Source organism: Lotus japonicus, chromosome 4 (assembly GCF_012489685.1).
Source record: "Lotus japonicus ecotype B-129 chromosome 4, LjGifu_v1.2".
Classification (NCBI taxonomy): Eukaryota; Viridiplantae; Streptophyta; class Magnoliopsida; order Fabales; family Fabaceae; genus Lotus; species Lotus japonicus.
Genome location: NC_080044.1, coordinates 72,645,997 through 72,662,575, shown reverse-complemented (window position 1 = coordinate 72,662,575; position 16,579 = coordinate 72,645,997). Strand labels below are relative to the sequence as shown.

Here is a 16,579-nt window from a genome sequence, read left to right as displayed (position 1 = left end):
TGGTATAGCGAGAGATTATTTTCACCACCGCATGCGGTTAAGAAAATTAAACCAAAGAGAGTATTACCTAAAAATAAAATGAAGAAAAATTGAAGTTTATTTAATGATTTTTATCTATAAATCTATCCAATTGTGATTTCTGATGACGTGGGCCAATGGCAAGACCGATGAATGACCACCTCCATAATAAACAGCTTTTTACGAACGCAGGTACAGTGGACTGCCTCGGAACCTTAGCTTTGTCGGTTTCCTTTCTCCATTCCTAGTTCTTCCCACCTCTCTCTCTCTCTCTCTCTCTCTCTCTCTCTCCACCATCATCACTCACATTCTGCTAGTGCCCCATTATAAAACCTTCAACCTTTGACCTTTTTCATTCACTCTTTCCCCTTTTTGTTAACATTCCCTCTTCCATTGTTTTCTGGGTATCTCTTGTTTCTGTCTCTGAATTCTGTTTTCTTCAGTTTCTGGTTGGCTTTCTCTGTCATGGATCTCTGTGCATTTGCTTGTCCTGCCTTTGTGAACCGAGTCACACCTTCTGAGCCTCGAAGATTACTTCATTCTCAATGGGGTGTTGATTTGCTCAGCCTCTCTCAGCTCAGACACTACCAGGTTAGGACTTGAACACCCACCACTGCAATGGTTAATGAGTTTTATTCATTTTCACTACATTTCCCATGTTTCTTATCATTTTTTATTGGTTTTCATTTTTCATTTTCATTCTAAATTGGGAATTGTTGAACTGAAGAAAAAACATGGTGTGTTTTATGTTGATGATGTATATAGGTGAAGAAAAAGTGTGGTGGTGGGGTTTATGCTTCACTATCAGAGAGGGGGGAGTATTATTCTCAAAGACCGCCAACTCCGTTACTGGACACCATAAATTATCCAATTCATATGAAAAATCTCTCTGCCAAGGTACAGTAAGTAACTTCAGAGCATGTGGACTTGTTTTTTGACTAGGAAAATTGCATGCTTATGTGAAAGCCTGGTCCTGATAACCTTGGGGATGATGCAGGAGCTGAAACAACTAGCGGAGGAACTGCGTTCTGATGTTATTTTCAGTGTTTCTAGAACTGGGGGTCATTTGGGCTCAAGCCTTGGTGTTGTGGAACTCACTGTTGCCCTACACTATGTCTTCAATGCCCCTCAGGACAAGATACTGTGGGATGTTGGTCACCAGGTTGGTTCTCAACTTCTAGCTTGTTTCGATCGGCTTATTTTTTCTTAGAATCAATTTTAGTACTCAGAAGTTACCCGGTGCATGTTTAGAAACTCGTTCGAAAACTGCGGTGAAGCCAAATCATGGTGACAGAAGCAGCTCTCCTTCGCTTTAGTTTTTGTCCACCATGATTCTGTCTTCATCGTGGTTTTCGAATGAGTTTCCAAACATGCACTTAAGCTTCTGTCCAGAATTGGTTCTTGTTTTAGTATCAAGTGTTGAAGAATTTTCGAACATGCTATTCTTTGGTGTTTTATGAGGACGGCACTTGCTCCAAATTAACAATCTTGTGTGATTCTGCAGTCATATCCACATAAAATACTCACTGGTAGAAGGGGTAAGATGCATACCTTGAGACAGACTGATGGATTATCTGGGTTTACAAAACGCTCTGAGAGTGAATTTGATTGTTTTGGAACTGGTCACAGCTCAACAACTATTTCAGCTGGACTTGGTAATTCTTCTATCAGCTATCTGTGTTTCAAGATATAACTAGTGTGTGTTTGAATTTCACTCGAGTGTGCAATCATTGAGTGCAATGTGAATGGACTTTTAACTCATTTCATTAGGTTAACACAATTCATTAGTAGAGTTATGTTCATGTCTTGTCTAGAAATGCTTGCAAACATTCATTTGCTTTGATGAAGGTGGATAACCAAACAGAGTAAACTTAGATACATTACTTTGTGTACTATGCATGTTGCCTAATAGAGAACTCAGTTATCCACTTTCTTAATATATTTATATTTTTTAATGTGATAACTTTCCTCAACTTTTCATTTTTCAGCCCACGTGTCATGCTATAATTGGAGAACAATAAAAACATAATGTATGGAACTCTACCTAAGTTTTGTCCTATCCTAACCAAACACACCCTTAAGTGTCCACGCCATAGTTTTGATATAGAATTAATTATATAACATATTACATGAATAACAAAGTTGGAAGATTATGTATGCCTTTCAGTTTAACAATGGGATTTTGTGATTTGGCTTTGACTTGGCAATTTTATTGAAACAGGAATGGCTGTTGGAAGAGATCTGAAGGGAAAAAAGAATAACGTAATTGCTGTTATTGGTGATGGGGCCATGACAGCAGGGCAAGCTTATGAAGCTATGAATAATGCTGGATATCTCGATTCTGACATGATTGTTATTCTAAATGACAACAAACAGGTCTCTCTGCCGACTGCTAATCTTGATGGACCGATACCACCGGTAGGAGCTTTGAGCAGTGCACTCAGTAGATTACAATCAAACAGACCACTTAGAGAACTCAGAGAGGTCGCCAAGGTGAGTAATACACTTCATGAGTTTATCAAAGAGGAGTTTATCAAACAAGTATTATTGAAACTGATTGTTGACAAAATGAGTTTTTTATAGGGGTTAACGAAACAAATTGGAGGGCCTATGCATGAATTGGCCGCAAAGGTTGATGAATATGCTCGTGGCATGATCAGTGGTTCTGGATCATCACTTTTTGAAGAGCTTGGACTTTACTATATTGGTCCTGTTAACGGTCATAACATAGATGATCTTGTTGCCATTCTCAATGAAGTTAAAAGTACCCAAACAACTGGTCCTGTTTTAATTCATGTTATCACAGAAAAAGGCCGGGGATACCCATATGCAGAGAAAGCAGCAGACAAGTACCATGGTAATGGAAACATAATAAGTATCTCGAGTTTTAGCAACATGATTCATAAAATAAATACATCACATTTTGGTAGCTCCTATGTTGTCAATCCCAGATCTCGGCGCGTAGCAGCTGACCCCAAAAATGTGATAGTGGAAAGCGGGATGGCTGGAATAGTGATTTTTTGTCTATACTTTGTATAATTTATACCACATATACATATACATATACATATACATATATATATATATATATATAGATACACACTTACACAGACACACACACAAAATTAATAATAAATATGATAAAAATTATTTGAAATTCAACACATATTCATACTTTGATAGTAGCAAACTAGCAATAAAAGTCATAGGTCTCGAGAGAGCAAGGGCGAAGAGAGCAGGGAAGTGAAGAGAGGGTTGAACTCTTCCTCCCATCTAGTTTTTTTTTTTCATTGCGGGAACCCGGAAGTGCCCCTAAAAAACATCCCAATGTTTAAAATTGGAGGACATTTTCGAAAATGTCAGACCCTTGTCGCACGGGGAATGTCGGGAAATGGGCAGCGATCCCCGCCGGGACTATGAAATGGGGTATAGGATGGTGAGTGCTGTCCCAATGCTTGGCCGTGATAGGATGGGACTCAGCGGGATCTCGCCGGGATTGACAACCTTAATTCAACATTAGAGTGCACCTAATACCTCTGAGCTATTTTGGATATTTAATGTGGAGCAGTCACTTTTTACGATTACTATTCATCATTATTCTCTGAGAAGCATAATCAATAATCTAAATATAAACTAACTCTTTGTTCAGTGACCTATATAATTTGACTTGCTATATTCCTCACAGATATGTGACTTATTTTGATTTGCAGGAGTTACCAAGTTTGACCCAACAACTGGAAAGCAATTCAAAGCCAAGGCTACCACCCAGTCCTACACAACATACTTTGCAGAGGCTTTAATTGCAGAAGCTGAAGCTGACAAAGACATTGTTGCAATCCATGCTGCAATGGGAGGTGGAACTGGCATGAATCTCTTCCTCCGCCGTTTCCCAACAAGATGCTTTGATGTGGGGATAGCGGAACAGCATGCTGTTACATTTGCTGCAGGTCTAGCTTGTGAAGGTGTTAAGCCTTTCTGTGCCATTTACTCATCATTCATGCAGAGGGCTTATGACCAGGTAAGATAACTGCCTCTCTCCCTACATATGAAAATTTTCTGCTCTAAGATTTGATAATGGTAAGATGACGAGTTTTAATGCGTGTTTGGATCAGCCATAGCTGAATTGACTCTATTAAAATTGCTTATGCTTAACTCGAGTTAAAGTGAGTTGAAAGTGAAGTGATTTAAGTTTGAATAAGTTTATGGGAAAGCTGATTTCTATTATGTTGCAAATTCTAATCATAGAATTCCACATTTATCATGTCCATTGCAGAAACTGCTCTCTCCAGCTTCTCTGTAGAATTAATTTTGAGACTAAAATCAATTGTGGTCAATTGTCAAACATCTATATAACCCCAACACCTAAAAGAGATTCCAGTCAATGAGAATTGTTTGATGATTCCAAAACTTGGAACCAATCACACACTTACGCATTGTTTGTTTGTGTAGAGTTTCAAGAGAGCGAGTTAGAAGAGAGGGAGTTAGGGAAGAGATGGGTGTTCCACCCTCATTTGGTTGGCAAAGGGAGAGAAGAGATAAGATCTGAAATGTGGGACCCATGGCCTTTTTTAGGTCTCTTATATTTGCGAAGAAAGTTGGAGGGGCTTTCACTAATTTTTTGACTTACCAATTTTACCCTTGGTTTTTCTTTCTTTCTAGCATGTTAATTGCACTGCACTTTGGGCGCGGATTGACAAATCATTTCCGAAATTAGATTGCTTGTATAAATGATTTTCTATTCTCCAAATTATAGATTTCATTCTTTTTCTAAAAAAAGTTTTGCTGGAGGTAATTATCTACATTAAATTTAGTTGTTTAAACTGAAAATAATAATAATAAAAATAATGTTGGGTTAAATGTCATTTCATACAAAATTAATCTTATCTCTTTCCACTCTCTATTCAACCAAACAAGGGGAGAGAGAAGCCACGTCATTCTTTCTCTTCATTCTCTCTTTTCAACTCTCTCTACTCTATTTCTAACATATATCTCTCTACTCTATTTCTCTCTTCTCAACTCTCTCTACTCTATCTCTTTCTTCTCTACCAAACAAAGCATTAATGGCCAGGACTTGATTAGTGTATATCACTGTAACATTAACTTTAAATTCAGTTCTCAAAGTATGTATTCCACCATGTCCATTCCACAGGTGGTGCATGATGTAGATCTGCAGAAGCTGCCTGTAAGATTTGCAATGGACAGAGCTGGATTAGTTGGAGCAGACGGTCCCACGCATTGTGGTGCTTTTGATGTCACTTTTATGGCATGCCTCCCTAACATGGTGGTGATGGCTCCTTCTGATGAAGCAGAGCTTTTCCACATGGTTGCCACTGCAGCAGCCATTGACGATCGACCGAGTTGTTTCCGGTACCCAAGGGGAAACGGCATTGGTGTTGAACTACCAAAAGGGAACAAAGGCATTCCTCTTGAGGTAAAGTTAGGATTATATCCCCACGCGTAGCATCGTGGAGATCATATTAGGAACTGTTTTGCAAATCAACTTGATTCTTGTGTTCTGATATTTTAACAGGTTGGAAAAGGTAGGATACTTATTGAAGGAGAAAGAGTGGCCCTGTTGGGCTATGGAAGTGCTGTTCAGAACTGTTTGGCTGCAGCTTCCTTAGTGGAACGTCATGGCTTACGCATAACCGTTGCCGATGCACGATTCTGCAAGCCATTGGATCGGTCCCTGATTCGCAGCCTGGCAAAATCACATGAGGTTCTGATCACAGTAGAAGAAGGATCAATTGGAGGATTTGGTTCTCATGTTGCTCAGTTCATGGCCCTTGATGGCCTTCTAGATGGAAAATTGAAGGTAAAGAGTCCAAACATGTTTCAATTTGAACTAAAATACTTTGCATTTCGTTTTTGGACAAAACTTATATGCAGTTCCATACATGCTGTTTTTACTGTTGTTCAATTATAACATGACATGCTAGAAAAAGGAAAATTCGAGGGTAGTTATCACATTAATAAAACTAAAAGTTTTAAGAAAGTGATTTGAGGGCCAGCCTCGATCAATGGTAAGGTTGCTGCCATGTGACTTTGCGGTCACAGGTTCGAGCTGTGAAATCAGCCTTTTGCAAAAAAAAGTGCAAGGTAAGACTACCTACATTAGATCCAGAAAGTGGGCCCAGCCCCTCCCTAGACCTTGCGCTTAGCAGCTTAGCTATATAGCTTAAGAAAGTGAACTACTGAGCTTTTAATTGGTAACAACATAAATAGTAATGTATCTAAGTTTTGTCCTTCTTTGTAACCATCGAAATGTATGCATCTTTGAAGCTTTTGCCCTAAACTCAATATGATTTGTATGACAACTACTGTGCAGTGGAGGCCAGTGGTTCTTCCAGATCGATATATTGAGCATGGGTCGCCTAATGATCAATTGTCTTCAGCTGGTCTTGCACCATCTCACATAGCAGCAACTGTGTTCAACATTCTTGGACAGACAAGAGAGGCACTAGAAGTCATGTCATGAAAGATAATGTAGTGTAGGGGGTTCAAATTTTCAGTCCCCACAATGTACAAAGAAATCATGATTCACCTTGTGTAATTTGAAGAAGTAACATATTGATGTAAATTTATTTGAGTGGATCATGCAGGCTTTCAAATTATCAAATAGCAATACCTACTAGTTGCAGAGGAGAGAAAAAAAAAATCCTAACTTTTTCGATGGGTTCAAAAGGAAACCCATTATATTACCTGAACTGAAATTTAAAGTTGATAGGTTAAAGAAAACATTGCCTTCTTGGTAAGGAAGTTAGTTCATAAAGTTCCAGCTTTCAAATTAACAATGAGCATGTTTGGTTTTGTTGAGAAGGAGACAAGAAAGAAGCCAAAATGTACACGTACCTGTTATGTTATGTAGTCTATTTGTTGTCCCACATCGCTTATGTAGTATATTTGTAAGTCCCACATCGCTTAGAATAAGGAGGAGGTTGACTTACTCCTACTATATATAAGCACCTCATTGTAAGCATTATACACACCAAAGAAATATTACTACCTAGTGTAGCCGTGGACGTCCGAACCACGTTAAAAACTCCTGTGTTATTTTTCTTTCTCTCTTCTCTCCTTTCTATTATTGCTCCCAACAACTGGTATCAGAGCTTTAGGTTCGTGGGATAGATCCTCAGTTTAGAGGAAGAAGTGGGAGCAATGGCGCTAGAAGAAGGGAAGGTGAAGATCGAGAGGTTTGATGGCAGAGACTTCGGGTTTTGGAAGATGCAGATGGAGGACTATCTGTACCAAAAGAAGTTGTATCAACCCTTGACAGGGAAGAAGCCAAACGACATGAAGCAGGAAGACTGGGATCTGTTAGATCGACAGGCCCTTGGTGTGATCAGATTGACGTTATCCAAAAATGTTGCCTTCAACATTGTGAATGAGAAGACTACTGCAGATCTGATGAAGGCATTATCAAATATGTACGAGAAGCCATCTGCCGCCAATAAAGTACATCTGATACGACGTCTATTCAATCTCAGAATGGGAGAAGGTAACTCTGTAACTGAACACATTAATAACTTTAATACAATTATTTCGCAGCTATCGTCAGTGAAGATTACCTTTGACGACGAATTGATGGCCTTGAGTCTGTTACAATCCTTACCGGATAGTTGGGCTGCAACTGTCACTGCGGTTAGTAACTCCGCAAGGGATAACAAGCTGAAGTTTGATGACATCAGAGACCTGATCTTAAGCGACGATATTCGCAGGAAAGATTCAGGAGAGTCTTCAAACACTTCCGGTTCAGCATTGAATACTGAAAGTAGAGGAAGAGGTAGCCAGAAGAGTCACAATCAAAGCCAAGGCCGAGGCAGATCAAAATCAAGAGGCAGAAGTCAGACAAGAGTCAGGAATGACATCACTTGCTGGAATTGTGACAGAAAAGGTCACTTCACCAATCAATGCAAAGCCCCAAGGAAGAAGAAAAATTACCAAAAGAGGCAAGATGATGATGAATCTGCTAATGCAGCAACTGAGGAAGTAGCAGACGCATTAATTTGCAGCTTGGATAGTCCTGTTGATTCATGGGTTATTGATTCAGGTGCATCTTTTCATACTATTCCTTCAAAAGAGTTATTATCTAACTATATATGTGGAAAGTTTGGAAAGGTTTATCTTGCAGATGGAAAACCACTTGATATTGTGGGAAGAGGTGATATTGATATCAAATCCTCTAATGGAACTCTCTGGACATTGCATAATGTCAGACATGTCCCTGGAATAAAGAGAAATTTGATCTCTATAGGCCAGTTGGATGATGAGGGTTATCACACCACTTTTGGGGGTGGAGCTTGGAAGGTGACGAAAGGCAATCTGGTTGTAGCTCGAGGAAAGAAACGAGGCTCTCTTTATATGGTTGCAGAGGAGGACATGATAGCAGTAGCTGAAGCTGTCAATAGCTCATCTATATGGCATCAAAGACTTGGACACATGAGTGAAAAAGGAATGAAGATCATGGCTTCAAAGGGTAAGGTGTCAAATTTGAAGCATGTTGATCTTGGTGTTTGTGAGCATTGCATTTTGGGGAAACAGAGAAAGGTTAGCTTCTCAAAAGCAGGCAGGAAATCAAAATCAGAAAAGCTCGAATTGGTGCATACAGATGTGTGGGGTCCAGCCCCAGTGAAATCTCTTGGAGGTTCTCGCTATTATGTCACCTTCATAGATGACTCAACAAGAAAGGTATGGGTTTATTTTCTCAAAAATAAATCTGATGTGTTTTCTGTGTTTAAAGGGTGGAAAACAGAAGTTGAAAATCAGACAGGCTTGAAGATTAAGAGTCTGAAATCTGATAATGGCGAGGAGTATGACAGCCAGGAGTTCAAAAAGTTTTGTTCAGAAAATGGGATCAGAATGATCAAGACAATACCAGGTACACCTGAGCAAAATGGTGTCGCGGAAAGAATGAACAGGACCTTGAACGAAAGGGCTAGATGTATGCGAATCCAGTCCGGGTTGCCAAAAATGTTTTGGGAAGATGCCATTAATACAGCAGCTTACCTGATAAATCGGGGACCATCTGTTCCCTTGGATTATCAGTTGCCTGAAGAGGTATGGTCTGGAAAGGAGGTAAGTCTTTCACATTTGAAAGTCTTCGGTTGTGTCTCTTATGTTCTTATAGACTCCGATAGAAGAGACAAATTGGACCCCAAGGCCATAAAATGTTTCTTTATTGGTTATGGGTCTGATATGTATGGCTACAGGTTTTGGGATGAACAAAACAGGAAAATCATTAGAAGCAGAAATGTTACTTTTAATGAAAGTGTGCTTTATAAAGACAGGTCTTCTGCAGAATCTATGAGTTCAAGTAAACAGTTGGAATTTTATGAAAGAGTGGCATTAGAAGAAATTTCAGAAAGTGATGTAGCCCACAGAAACCAGATTAATCCCGAGAACGAGGATGATGGGGTAGAAGTTGAGCTGGAACAAGAGCCAACAACAGTAATTGAAACTCCTATAACTCAAGTGAGGAGATCTACAAGAACGCCGAAAGCACCACAAAGGTATTCTCCTTCGTTGAATTATCTGTTGTTAACTGATGCTGGAGAGCCAGAATATTTTGGTGAAGCCATGCAGGGGAATGACTCTATCAAGTGGGAGCTAGCAATGAAAGACGAGATGACGTCCCTTCAGAAGAATGGAACATGGTCTCTGACCAAGTTACCAGAAGGAAAGAAAGCTCTACAGAACAGATGGGTCTATAGACTGAAGGAAGAATCTGATGGCAGCAGAAGGTACAAGGCAAGACTTGTAGTGAAAGGGTTTCAGCAGAAGCAAGGAATTGACTTCACAGAGATTTTTTCTCCAGTTGTCAAAATGACCACTATAAGAGTTATCCTGAGTATTGTAGCTGCAGAGAACCTTCACTTGGAGCAGTTAGATGTTAAAACTGCATTCCTACATGGTGATTTGGAAGAAGAGATTTATATGACACAACCTGAAGGTTTTGAAGTTCCAGGCACGAAGAATCTTGTATGCAAGCTTCACAAAAACTTGTACGGTCTGAAACAGGCACCGAGACAGTGGTACAAGAAGTTTAATGAGTTTATGAGCAACTCAGGTTTTAATAGATGTGACATGGATCATTGTTGCTATGTTAAGAAATTTGCTGACAGTTATATTATTCTTGCTTTGTATGTTGATGACATGTTGATAGCAGGATCAAATATGACTGAAATTAACAGGTTGAAGCAACAGATGTCAGAAAACTTTGAGATGAAGGATCTTGGTCCAGCCAAACAAATCCTTGGTATGAGGATTTCCAGAAATAGATCAGAAGGTGTTCTGAAGTTGTCCCAAGAGAAATATGTTGAAAAATTACTGGACAGATTCAATGTTGGAGATGCCAATACCAGAAGCACCCCTTTGGGAAATCACTTAAAGTTTTCAAAGAAGCAGTCCCCACAAACAGATGAAGAAGAAAGTTACATGTCAACAGTTCCTTATGCATCTGCAGTAGGGAGCTTGATGTATGCTATGGTTTGTACAAGACCTGATATAGCACATGCTGTGGGAGTTGTCAGCAGATTCATGTCAAATCCTGGAAAGGAGCATTGGGAAGGTGTAAAGTGGATACTGAGATATCTGAAGGGTTCTTCAAGAATGTGTCTATGCTTTAGAAGAAATGATCTCACTTTACAGGGGTTTTCTGATGCAGATCTAGGAGGAGACTCAGATGGTGGAAAAAGCACCACAGGTTATATTTTCACCTTAGGAGGAACTGCTGTGAGTTGGAAGTCTAAACTTCAAAATAGAGTTGCTCTCTCAACCACTGAATCAGAATATGTTGTCATTTTAGAAGCAGCAAAGGAGATGATATGGCTGAAGAATTTTCTCAAAGAATTGGGAAAAGAACAAGATGTTCCTCCATTGTTTAGTGACAGTCAAAGTGTTATTTGCCTTGCAAAAAATCCTGTCTTTCACTCCAGATGCAAGCACATACAGATGAAGTATCACTTCATCAGAGAACTTATCAATGATGAAGAATTATCTCTGTTGAAGATCTTAGGATCAGAGAATCCAGCTGATATGTTGACCAAGACTGTTACAGCTGATAAGCTGAGGCTTTGCATTGCCTCAGCTGGCCTTCGAGGATAATTGAAGACGAAGGCGCTACACTAGGTGGAGAGCAGATTAGCTCATTGTTTACAAGAAGTACTACAATTAGACTCCAAGTGGGAGAATTGTTATGTTATGTAGTCTATTTGTTGTCCCACATCGCTTATGTAGTATATTTGTAAGTCCCACATCGCTTAGAATAAGAGGAGGTTGACTTACTCCTACTATATATAAGCACCTCATTGTAAGCATTATACACACCAAAGAAATATTACTATCTAGTGTAGCCGTGGACGTAGATACACACATTGTGTTCCGAACCACGTTAAAAACTCCTGTGTTATTTTTCTTTCTCTCTTCTCTCCTTTCTATTATTGCTCCCAACAGTACCATCAAAATCATGTTAAACCAGAAGCTATAACATAGAGCTTCTCTGTTAATGTGCTTTGGAAACACACGTAAAAAAACATGTATTCACACCTATGCTCAAATTAACAATGAGCATGTTTGGGTCTATTAATATTTTTTCTTCTCATGAATGGCACCATAAAGGGACAACGCATAGCATAACATAACCTATAAGAATTCATCAATTCAATGAATTGTTTGGAATGCGCACTATGAAATGTGTGGTAGTGCTCATTATTCAGTTTGGTGCAAATCTATTCCACAATTTCGAGATAGTAGGAGGCACACGCCTAAATTTGCAGACGTATATTAATCAACCATATCAGATAATATAATGTCATCCACCCATAACATGCATGTCCCAATCCTTCAATGTCAACAGAAAGAATAAATATGTTGCGCAGTCAATAAGGATTAATCATTTCTTGTGTGGTCGATTTTATTGCTGATATGAGAACTGTGTAGCTGAATGATCTTTAAGTACCTTTGTAAGCGACTTATGATATCAAAAACATATACCCTTATTTATAATAATGATCGGAGTCGAACTCACCAAAACTTTATATTCATCTAAAAAACAACAAACAAATAAAAGCACATCCATCTATAAATAGACAAATCAAAACGGCAAATTGTGGTAGGTAATGCTTCAATTGTTGGAACTCTTTGTGTACACCGTGTAGGTTCTTCTAATCTAAATAAAGAAAAAACACACCTTCAAGGAGGCTTTGCGCGTATGAACACATGACCAAATTTCATGAACGTTCTTCTCTGCAATTATTACACTAAAAACTAAGAGAAACTAGTAATCAATCTCCACTCCACAAAGTTATAGTATAAAATAAACTTAGTCAAATCAATACGGTTTTACATCAACATCATACCAAGCAAAAGCTTGAAAAAAATTCATTATGTACATGCTATATATAGAACTAAGAATGTTTTATTTGTCTCATGGCTCTGTAACGATTCCTATGCTATTACTAGGATTAATTTAATTTTAATTTACTAGTTACTACAGTATGACACATGCATTTGGGTTCTCATCACTGAACATCATCATCAAGTCTTCACATTTTATGCAACAATTAGGAGGCAGAAACTGTTGTTGCATTACACATTCATAGCAGGACTCCTCATTCTTTTCAGACGCAATTTCCACTGTCATCTTTGTTGTTTTCTTGAGTTTCTTCAGTAATTTTTTTGGGTCAATCCGACCCGTCACCACAACCCAGTGTTTGTTCCGGTCTATGGTGAACTTTTCCACTCCTAATTAAAAGTAAGTTACACAAATTAATTACTACTAAATAATTACAGGGTACCAAAAAAAATCAATCATAAAGAGAGAGGAGATTAAGGGTCCATTAAGATAAACATCTTAATTAAGTATCTACAATAATAAGTACTTATTCATAAACTAATTTTGAGAAGCTCAATAAAACAAAGCTCAAAACAACTTATATGTAATTAAGCCATAAAACTATTTTCATAAGATATCTCAACATAACAGCTTATGTGATAGTGAACTCATCCAAACAAGAGTTCAGATCTTTTTTTTTTTTTTAAGTGAGTTCATATATCATATGATGATGTTAAGTGGAAACTTCACATGACTATCATAATAAAATAAAGTGTCTAATTTCTTTATGTGCATTAATTGGACCATCTACGAAGGAAGATAAATATAATAGTTTGATAATAAATAAATATAATATTTCAGTTGACATGATACACGATCATACGATAGAATCATAGTCCGTTTAAATACCTTTAAATTTGGAGAGGGCATGGGCGACGCTCTTCTGACAACCTTCACAGTGCATTGAAACCTTGAATTCCATGATCAGTTTTTTTAGTTCAACTTTTTTGTCCTTCGCCATTGAATTGAATGGTTGAAGCCTGGATGTAACTCTGCCATAGAAATAGAAAATGAAATGGATTAATTTCAGAAAATACAGAGAGGAACTTATTTTAGTTGATTGCAGGGGAACATTTAGTCACATTGTTTAGTACCCGATTACCTGTATTACGAAAAGAACAGATGAAAGGAAAAAAATGGTTAGCACTCTCAATTACACCCACACCTAAACAATATAGGAAGAGAATAGAGAGAAATCAAAAGATATAACTTGTGACATGATAACTCATAGAAAAAGAAGAGATATATATAGGTGGAGAAAGTGAGTGAAAATGAGACCGAAGAGAAAATTATGTGTTAATGAATCAAAACAACATGTGACTAAATGAGAATGACTTTTTCTTCTTTCTTTGTATTTTTGCTTTTTCCCAATTATAAATAGTTAAAAGCTTGTTTGATGTTGCTTTTCGGACAAGGTGTAAGAGAGTTTGATAAGTAGCAATTGATATGATTTTTTATCTATTTATATATAAATGAAGTTAACACCTTTACATTTTATAAACTAGTATATTTTTAAATTAAACATGTATGGGTAGCTAAATAATTATAAATGACAAGTAGCAGTTAGCAAGTGATAAATGTAGCTGATTCTTCGCGCGTTTGGTTTGGTGGCGAGGATGAGGATGGCGAGGTTCTTGCGGCGGCAATGCTAGCTCCGGTCATGATGCAATCCGCGGGTTTAGCTGAGGCTCTTTGTCTCCGTTGGGCGATGCGGTTAGCTCTTGACCTTGGCTTTCGTACTGTTTGTTTTGAGACGGACTCCCTACAGTTGTACCAGTGGTGGAGGCGTCGTAGCAGAGGCCTTTCTTATTTGGATTTAATTATTTGTTTGTCTTTCGCTTTCTGTTTCTTTTGCACACATGGATGTGTCTTTTGTTCGTCCTTCTGACAATTGTGCTGCAAACTTCTTGGCTCGAGGTGCTTCCTCTTTTTTGGTTTGGATAGAGGAGGGACCGCCGGAGCTTGATACTTTTATTCGCTCTGACATTTTGACATCTGCGCCCATTTAATTTCAATATATTTCACTAAAGTTCAAAACAAATGTAGTTGATTCTCTTACTAAGAAGACATTATTATGATATTATAAGTGAAGTTTGAATATACCATTAATTGGTTTTATTATCATACAAATAAATTCGTAAAAAATACAATCTCTAGTGCAAAAAGGTAGCTTACAAAGCTCATATTGAGGATCAAGGTGTGCACTCAATATTCCGCATTCACAGTCTATACAAAAGAGATAACATATTCTTTTATGTTAAATTCTTTTATTCTAAAATGAAAGAAGGAGTTAGCAAAATGAAATCCTCTTGAACTTAAACAAGCCAATTTAAAAAAAAAAAAATACGTTTTTCTATTTTACTATGGTTCCCTCAACCTGAAAGTCTACCTCCACCACTGTGTTCAAATATGAGGTCGGTCCTTTATTGCATAATTTTTATTCATGGGTTGCAAACCAATTCCACACCACAGTTAAAACAATCAGGACATATAATGGTAAATAATTTTTCACTGACCAATTTTACTCCACCAAGGGTATCATTTCAGGTTAGTAGAAGGCACATGGCTAAATTTGCATAGGTAAATTAAATAACCATGTCAATTATCATATCAAATCATATAATGCCTCGACCCCATTATATGTATGTCCCAATCCTTCAATAACAACAAAAAGAACAAAGAAATAAAAGCGCATCCATAAATAGACAAATGAAGACTGCAAGTTGTGCTAGGTAATGCTTCAATTGTTGCAAATTTTTGTGTACTGCAGGTTCTGATCTATTGTAGGATTAATTTAATTTACTAGTTCCTACATTATGACACATGCATTTGGGTTCTCATCACTGAACATCATCAAGGTTTCATTCCTCATGCAATTAGGATAATATTCAGGCTCAAACTGTTGCATAACAAGAAGTTCATCATCCGATTCATCATCTGATTCATCGCTTGATTCCTCCTCATCCTTTTCAGACACAATCTCTACTGTCATCTTTGTCGTTTTCTTGAGTTTCTTTAGTAATTTTTCTAAATCAAACCGACCTGTCACCACAACCTGGTGTTTCTCCCTGTCTATAGTGAACTCTTCCACTCCTAATTAAAAGTAAAACTTAATTACCATATAGTTGCTGGGAAAAAAATTTAAAATCAATTATAACAAGGTAGTCAAATCGAGATACGTATCGTGTATCGTTAGACCCTAATTCCGTGTCGCGTATCGTATCGTAACGTGTATCGTAAGATACGGACACAAAAAAAATTAAGTCATAAATTAAATAATATACTAATATATCATCTAAATATAGTTCAAAATAATCAAAGATCCAAGTCATAAGTAGAAAAATAGTCTCACAAAGTTCAAGTTCAACCTAATTTCAAGCCATAAGCCAAACTAAAGTACTAAACATCAAAGAGATGAAATTAAATGCCCACTCCCTAATTCCAAGCCATTAAAGGGCTGCTGAAGTTGAACGTGAAACATGAAAGGGCTGCTGAAGTGAAGTTGAACGTGAAAGGGTGAAAGAATAAAAAAAAACATCACTTTTTAGAGCAATTTACTAATTTTTAATGAAATTAAATGCCCACTCCCTAATTTTTCTAGGGGAGTAAGATGAAACGGCATTTGAAAAACTGTTTTTGTATCGTATCGGGATACGTATCGTGCGATACTCATGCGATATGTGCGATACAGGTCACGATACGAACACAAAAAGATACATACATGGGATACGTATCGTTTGGTTGATTTTCGTATCGTATCGGGATACGTATCGTGCGATACGCACGATACTAACTACCATGAATTATAAAGAGAACGAAAAATTAAGGGTCCATTTAGATAATTAGATTAATTAAACGCTTCATAATCTATTTTGAAAGAAATAATCAAAGATCAAAACAGTTTATACGTAAGTGATAAGTATAATAAAAAAACTTTTAATATATATATGAAGATAGATAAATATAGTATATTTCATTAGAGATTATTATGTGTGACATGATATGATGTGATTAAATACCTTTAAATTTGGAGAGGGCTTTGGAAACTTTAGTCTCACAACCTTCGCAGTGCATTGAAACCTTGAATTCCACAACTGTTAGTTTGTTTGGTTCACATTCTTCATCCTTCCTTGTTGAATTGAATGATCCATAACATTTACACCCACGCAT

The 16,579-nt window shown here is 37.5% G+C and overlaps 3 protein-coding genes across 3 annotated transcripts; 1 reads left to right on the top strand and 2 right to left on the bottom strand.

The window, feature by feature from the left end:
- The first annotated feature begins 233 nt into the window (after nucleotides 1–233).
- LOC130710905 (probable 1-deoxy-D-xylulose-5-phosphate synthase, chloroplastic) lies at nucleotides 234–6,637 on the top strand. The gene is made up of 10 exons (XM_057560292.1): nucleotides 234–609; nucleotides 784–915; nucleotides 1,016–1,180; nucleotides 1,523–1,673; nucleotides 2,240–2,511; nucleotides 2,602–2,875; nucleotides 3,729–4,036; nucleotides 5,168–5,449; nucleotides 5,549–5,833; nucleotides 6,347–6,637. Exons 1-10 carry the CDS (start codon nucleotides 484–486, stop codon nucleotides 6,494–6,496), a joined length of 2,145 nt encoding a protein of 714 aa, XP_057416275.1. The 5' UTR covers nucleotides 234–483; the 3' UTR covers nucleotides 6,497–6,637.
- A 5,696-nt stretch (nucleotides 6,638–12,333) lies between these two features.
- LOC130715577 (heavy metal-associated isoprenylated plant protein 19-like) lies at nucleotides 12,334–13,605 on the bottom strand. Its single transcript, XM_057565692.1, has 2 exons — nucleotides 13,259–13,605; nucleotides 12,334–12,759 (listed from the first exon to the last, which is right to left on the bottom strand). The coding sequence occupies exons 1-2, from the start codon at nucleotides 13,368–13,370 to the stop codon at nucleotides 12,506–12,508; spliced, it is 366 nt and encodes a 121-aa protein (XP_057421675.1). The 5' UTR covers nucleotides 13,371–13,605; the 3' UTR covers nucleotides 12,334–12,505.
- A 1,613-nt stretch (nucleotides 13,606–15,218) lies between these two features.
- Nucleotides 15,219–16,579, bottom strand: LOC130713314 (heavy metal-associated isoprenylated plant protein 19-like). The gene is made up of 2 exons (XM_057563089.1): nucleotides 16,429–16,579; nucleotides 15,219–15,502 (listed from the first exon to the last, which is right to left on the bottom strand). Exons 1-2 carry the CDS (start codon nucleotides 16,577–16,579, stop codon nucleotides 15,219–15,221), a joined length of 435 nt encoding a protein of 144 aa, XP_057419072.1.